The sequence below is a fragment of the Schistocerca gregaria genome, chromosome 5 (genome assembly GCF_023897955.1).
Source record: "Schistocerca gregaria isolate iqSchGreg1 chromosome 5, iqSchGreg1.2, whole genome shotgun sequence".
NCBI classification, from domain to species: Eukaryota; Metazoa; Arthropoda; class Insecta; order Orthoptera; family Acrididae; genus Schistocerca; species Schistocerca gregaria.
In genome coordinates this window covers 410470023-410477362 of record NC_064924.1, presented here as the reverse complement: position 1 = coordinate 410477362, position 7340 = coordinate 410470023, and the positions used below count along the sequence as shown (strand labels likewise).

The 7340-nt window shown below is 48.3% G+C and overlaps 1 protein-coding gene across 1 annotated transcript; it reads left to right on the top strand.

Annotated features, from left to right (window-relative positions):
- The first annotated feature begins 260 nt into the window (after positions 1-260).
- LOC126273364 (trypsin alpha-3-like) lies at positions 261-5077 on the top strand. The gene is made up of 3 exons (XM_049976913.1): positions 261-286; positions 1864-2023; positions 4475-5077. The coding sequence occupies exons 1-3, from the start codon at positions 261-263 to the stop codon at positions 5075-5077; spliced, it is 789 nt and encodes a 262-aa protein (XP_049832870.1).
- The last annotated feature ends 2263 nt before the right edge of the window (positions 5078-7340 follow it).

Genomic DNA, 7340 nt, shown 5'->3' with positions numbered 1-7340 from the left:
CATAAGTGGCACTTTCACATCTAATAAAATTTTTGCAACGCTGCGACATAACTCAATAACACAATAACTATCTCTTGAACTGCACTGAACTGGAACGCAACAAAACTATGGTCTACAGCTTACATCGTCTGGAGGAATTGGTTGCGTCTGACTGGTTCAGCTCAGTAAGTAAAATAACGGCATCAGACTTCCCGAAAGTTCAAAATAAATGAATGCTAGGCTAATGAAATTACAAATTACTACAAATTACTGCAGCCGAGATGAAACGTTTGTACGAGGGCGTACGGTAAGTGAAACAGCACATCTTTTTTTCTAAAGCGGATTGGTTTTATTGAGGATTCCGATCCAACATATTATTTCCCACTCTTTTTGCTACAAAACACAATTTTTCAACATAATCTCTGTTCAATGCGACGGCCTTATGCGCCTTACTGTATGCCCTCATGGTACCACTGTACCGGTCGTCTTCGGAGCCAAGGTCTTGCTGCACCAATAACCTCCTCTTTATCGACGCACTGCTTCCCGCGGCAGACAGATGGAAGTCGGAATGTGCGAGATCCGGGCTGTTGGGTGGATGACGTAGAACAGTCCATTAAAGATTCGTTAGTTGCTCTCGCGTGCGCAGACGTGTTTGAGGCCTTGCGTTGTCATGGAGAGGGAGAAGTTCGTTTGCATTTTTGTGGCGACGGGCGTGCTGGAGTCGTTCCTTCAGTTTCCTCATGGTGCAACGATCAACTCAGATGTGTATTGTGCTATCCTCAGGTAAGCACAATACACTTCTGAGTTGATTGTTGCACCGTGAGGGAGGACATCAACGGCTGAGAGCGCGGTTGTTAGATACTTTCTCGGAGGAGAGGTGGTGTGGCCGGCAGCCTAGCCCAACGACTCACCGTGACTTTGTTCACTACGAGGTCTCTGTAGACATTCTGGTGGCGCCTATGAATATGTGAGATACTCTGGTTCTCAAAAGGATCTCAGTGACAACTCTTCTCTTGGTATCACCTCCTTTACAGACACTGTTTTGAAAGTTACGTGTTGCGCAGGCACCTACTGAAATTTCATTAAACTATAGGGGCTGAAGTTGAACTAAAGGGGCTGAAGCGGGAATATTCCACTATGTTCCGCAACAAACTCTGCATTTTTTTCACCCGAAATTAGTCGAGAAAAAAATGGGTTGCGGTATTTATTGAAGGCCCCATGTATTAAAACAACTAAAAGTTAATTTAAACTTCATGAACACTGTACACTGGGGCCCACAGTGATACTTAGATATTACTAACAGTTACGTCCTGTACCAAGTGTCCTTAAAACAAAAAAATAAAGTCTATAGAGTAACGCATGAGCACGTATACGTCGTAGAAAACACACTAAAATTTCTAGGTTTTTAGTGTCGATGCTCAAAATAAATCAGTTCGAAAGACAGAGAATACCCGTTGCTTGTTGTACCGCAAACGTAAAGCATCCATCCATCTGTTTAAACCTTGCCACCAGTGAAATGTTTCACCCACACTTTCTACAACCTTTCCCATGTTTCCTCTCTGCAACTAGTGTACAGCATCTTCTCTCCTATCTGCAAGTCAATTGTGTGTACAGCTACGACGCCAATAACCGCCTCCATCGGCGTAGTTCTGGGGCCCCCATATGTCGACGAAATACATCCCCTACATGGGATTTTGACAGACCTAACTTATCGACATCGGTGCGTCCATACAATGGCGCCAAGGAGACAAAGGAAGTCACAATTGTGTCATGGTCTAGTCTCAGAACAAACACGAACAGTACGGCGACGATGACGATGACAAATTCAGTCTGGCAACATTAGATCGCCTTAGAGCCTCCACAAACCATACGTCCATCGTGGAGTTTGGTCGTACTGTTGGCGGTGGCGCTCTGTGGCGCCGCTACTTCTCCCCTGGTGAAGCCCATCCAGGGGAGAAAGCCCTGGAGGCCTCGGCTGGATGGTCGGATCGTCGGTGGTTCCTCTGTCAGCATCTCCCAGTATCCGTGGCAGCTCTACTTCACCATGTGAGTCCTAGTGCAGGAGGCACAGCTTGCTACCTCTCCTTAATCTGTTATCCATGTACTTCTATTGTAGTATGCCATGCAGATGACGTCTGTCCACGATATAGGACGAAATCCAAACCCAAAACCAGCTCTTTCTATTATCATCAAAACTATGACAAAACTTATTATACAGGCTGTTACAAAAAGGTACAACCAAACTTTCAGGCCGGCCGAGGTGGCCGAGCGGTTCTAGGCGCTTCAGTCTGGAACCGCGCGACCGCTACGGTCGTAGGTTCGAATCCTGCCTCGGGCATGGATGTGTGTGATGTCCTTAGGTTAGTTAGGTTTAAGTAGTACTAAGTTCTAGGGGACTGATTACCTCAGATGTTAAGTCCCTCGTCGTTCTAGGTCTTTCCCAGTCGCGAGTCATAGGCTGGAATGTTCCGTGCTCCCTAAGACGCCGATCAATTGCTTCGAACGTCTTCCTGTCGGCACACCTTCGTTCTGGAAATCTGTCTCGATACAAACGTACCGCGCCACGGCTATTGCCCCGTGCTCATCCATACAACAAATGGGCATCTGCCAACTCCGCATTTGTAAACATTGCACTGACTGCAAAACCACGTTCGTGATGAACACTAACCTGTTGATGCTACGTACTAATGTGCTTGATGCTAGTACTGTAGACAACGAGTCACATGTCAATACAAGCACCGAAGTCAACATTACCTTCCTTCAATTGGGCCAATTGGCGGTGAATCGAGGAAGTACAGTACATACTGAGAAAGTAAAATGAGCTCTAACATGGAAATTAAGCGTTTCCGGACACATGTCCACATAACATGTTTTCTTTATTTGTATGTGAGGAATGTTTCCTGAAAGTTTGGCCCTACCTTTTTGTAACACCCTGTATATCCTCTGTTTTCTGAAGCATTCTGAGTTTTACAACAGACTGTATCATACTGTGCCAACGGCTCTGCCGCAGCGTTAACACCAATTCCCGTGAGATCACCGGAGCTAAGCGCTGTCGGTCTTGGGAATCACTTGAATGGATCACCAACTGCTACATAGTCGCGTTTGCAAACAGTGATCCAAAACTGTAAAATGTTTTTTATTCTAGTCTTTGATGACAATATCAGTTCTTTAGACGATGACCGGTTTCAGTCCTTAATGACCATCCTCAGATCTTTTTTACACCATGTCCTCTATAGAAGATATGTGTTTCACAGTAGCGAAGACGAACACGTGCTTATTGCTTTCGACAGTGAGAGAACAAGAAAAAAAAGTCCAGTAAACGTTGTCTGTAAAGTGCATACTACGAGCACTTGTTGAGTAAAAGACACGTGCTTCACAATAGTGAAGACAAACAAGTCCTCATAACTCTTAAGGTGTGCACTACACAGCCCATGTCTTATAGACTTTTTTTCTTGTTTTCGCCCGTACTACTACTTCCCTAAATACGGAAAGCAAAGAGCTTGCAGTAGAAGAGATCTCTTTCACAATATCAAATATGGAGTACTCATAGCTCTTAAAGTATGCCATTTAGGGCACATGTTTACTTGACATTTTTTCTGCTAATGATCGTCCCTGTCATATCCCTGAATACGACTTTGTTCTATGGGCCAAGTCTATTGAATCACCAATATAGGTTTTGTCGCGTGGGCCATCACTTTTGAATCACCTAGTACGAGGGTGAGTCAAATGAAACCCTTAAATATTTTTTTGAATATTATTTATTGTGAAGAAGTGGTACAAAGCTGTGACTTGCTGCTGTGACAAAAATACATCACCGTACTGAACCTTCATTCGTCGATGAATTTCAATAGGTTTCACACCTTCACTAAGCAAAAACCGAATAACAGAACGCTGTTCTTTCCTGGCGCAAATCGCAAGTGGGTTGGGGCATCTTTATACTGATACTGCGACGGTATGTGTGCATCTGCACTATGCTGCCACCTACAGGCCATTCTGCACGCTGTTTGTAGCACGCTTACCAAGTTACAGGATAACGGCGCTGCCGGCCGGAGTGGCCGTGCGGTTCTAGGCGCTGGAGTCTGGAACCGAGCGACCGCTACGGTCGCAGGTCCGAATCCTGCCTCGAGCATGGATGCGTGTGATGTCCTTAGGTTAGTTAGGTTTAATTAGTTCTAAGTTCTAGGCGACTGATGACCTCAGAAGTTAAGTCGCATAGTGCCCAGAGCCATTTGAACCATAACGGCACTAAATTTCGATTTGTTATTGCAAATTTAAGGTTTTCTTTTGACTCACCCTAGTACATAGACTACGTGACTGTTTCGGTTTGATGTTAGTCACATGCGCAATGAGCAAAGCACACTGCATAGACAACCCTACTCAGTGTCTACAAGGCGTAAACTATGTGTTCTGTTGTGCATACATGATATTTTGTAAGAGATACCATAGTAATTCTTCAGTGATCTGTATAACGCAGTCACTGATTGTAACACCAAACTACGCCAACTACATGTGCGGCGCCTCCATCATCAGCAACACCTGGGCGCTCTCCGCAGCCCACTGTGTGGATGGATTCGCCGTAGGCCAAATGCAGCTTCGTTCTGGCACCTCTACCAGAGGTAGCGGTGGTACCGTCCACAGTGCAGCAACCGGCTACATCCACGCGGACTACGGGGACTACGATTACGACGTCTGCGTGGTGCAAGTCTCCAACGCCTTCAGCTTCGGCACCAACGTGCAAGCCGTAAGCCTGACCTCGTCGGAGCCCTCTGCTGGGACCTCTGCCACAGTGACCGGCTGGGGTCTGACGTCCGAGGACGGCAGCGCAGCCAACACTCTGCAGGCGGTCACCGTCCAGATCGTGGACCGGAACTCGTGCAACCGCGCTTACGGCGGCATCACCAGCCGCATGATCTGCGCAGGAGTGAACGGAGGTGGAAAGGACTCGTGCGGAGGAGACAGCGGCGGTCCTCTGGTGTCCGGCTCCACCCAGGTGGGCATCGTCTCCTTCGGTGTCGGCTGCGCCGAGGCCGACTACCCTGGCGTCTACGCCAACGTCGCCAACCCACGGTCCTGGATCCAGCAAGCTTCTGGAGTCTAACACACTGACCGCTCACGTTCCTCCATTCCATCCTTTTGTATACTACACTCCTGGAAATGGAAAAAAGAACACATTGACACCGGTGTGTCAGACCCACCATACTTGCTCCGGACTCTGCGAGAGGGCTGTACAAGCAATGATCACACGCACGGCACAGCGGACACACCAGGAACCGCGGTGTTGGCCGTCGAATGGCGCTAGCTGCGCAGCATTTGTGCACCGCCGCCGTCAGTGTCAGCCAGTTTGCCGTGGCATACGGCGCTCCATCGCAGTCTTTAACACTGGTAGCATGCCGCGACAGCGTGGACATGAACCGTATGTGCAGTTGACGTTTGAGCGAGGGCGTATAGTGGGCATGCGGGAGGCCGGGTGGACGTACCGCCGAATTGCTCAACACGTGGGGCGTGAGGTCTCCACAGTACATCGATGTTGTCACCAGTGGTCGGCGGAAGGTGCACGTGCCCGTCGACCTGGGACCAGACCGCAGCGACGCACGGATGCACGCCAAGACCGTAGAATCCTACGCAGTGCCGTAGGGGACCGCACCGCCACTTCCCAGCAAATTAGGGACACTGTTGCTCCTGGGGTATCGGCGAGGACCATTCGCAACCGTATCCATGAAGCTGGGCTACGGTCCCGCACACCGTTAGGCCGTCTTCCACTCACGCCCCAACATCGTGCAGCCCGCCTCCAGTGGTGTCGCGACAGGCGTGAATGGAGGGACGAATGGAGACGTGTCGTCTTCAGCGATGAGAGTCGCTTCTGCCTTGGTGCCAATGATGGTCGTATGCGTGTTTGGCGCCGTGCAGGTGAGCGCCACAATCAGGACTGCATACGACAGAGGCACACAGGGCCAACACCCGGCATCATGGTGTGGGGAGCGATCTCCTACACTGGCCGTACACCTCTGGTGATCGTCGAGGGGACACTGAATAGTGCACGGTACATCCAAACCGTCATCGAACCCATCGTTCTACCATTCCTAGACCGGCAAGGGAACTTGCTGCTCCAACAGGACAATGCACGTCCGTATGTATCCCGTGCCACCCAACGTGCTCTAGAAGGTGTAAGTCAACTACCCTGGCCAGCAAGATCTCCGGATCTGTCCCCCATTGAGCATGTTTAGGACTGGATGAAGCGTCGTCTCACGCGGTCTGCACGTCCAGCACGAATGCTGGTCCAACTGAGGCGCCAGGTGGAAATGGCATGGCAAGCCGTTCCACAGGACTACATCCAGCATCTCTACGATCGTCTCCATGGGAGAATAGCAGCCTGCATTGCTGCGAAAGGTGGATATACACTGTACTAGTGCCGACATTGTGCATGCTCTGTTGCCTGTGTCTATGTGCCTGTGGTTCTGTCAGTGTGATCATGTGATGTATCTGACCCCAGGAATGTGTCAATAAAGTTTACCCTTCCTGGGACAATGAATTCACGGTGTTCTTATTTCAATTTCCTGGAGTGTATATGAATTTGCATACTTATTTTACAGAAACTCCTTCGACATATGTAATTTGTTCTAATCAATAAAAAGTAAGGAGTTCATTTGATGTCTTTTACTTATAAACGGTTAACTTAAGTTACAAACTGCTCCCAAGGAGTGCCCAGATGTCTACTGTTGCATGTCTACTACTTACTTTCCTCCCCATCCGCAGCTCGTGGTCTAGTGGCTGGAGTCGCTGACTCTGGATTGCGGGGTCCCGGGTTCGATTCCCGGCCTGGTTGTCCTCGTGATTTCATCATCATCATTCGCGAAAGTGGCTAGATAGACTGTGTCAAAATTGGGACTTAGTAGAGGCTCTGACGACTGCGCAATTGAGCGCCACACAAACCAAACATCATCATCAACTTTCCTCCCTTACTGCTGGTAAAACAGTCTTCCAGCTCCTAATACTTACTTCGGGTTATTATATAATTCAAAATAAACTTCGACATCTGTAAAATTTTCAAAATTTTGTATCATTTTCTGCTGGTAGAATTGTTGTACTACACAGCGTATATAGTTAATGTTGCTAACTACAAAAGTTTTATCATTTAAGTATAGGAAGCTACAAGGAGAGTCGGCCGGTGTGGCCGAACGGTTCCAGGCGCTTCAGTCCGGAACCGCACGAGAGCTATGGCCGCAGGTTCGAATTCTGCCTCGGGCTTGTATGTGTGTGATGTTCTTAGGTTAGTTATGTTTAAATAGTTGTAAGTTCTAGGGGACTGATGACCTCAGATGTTAAGTCCCATAGTGGTTCAAATGGTTCAAATGGCACTTAGC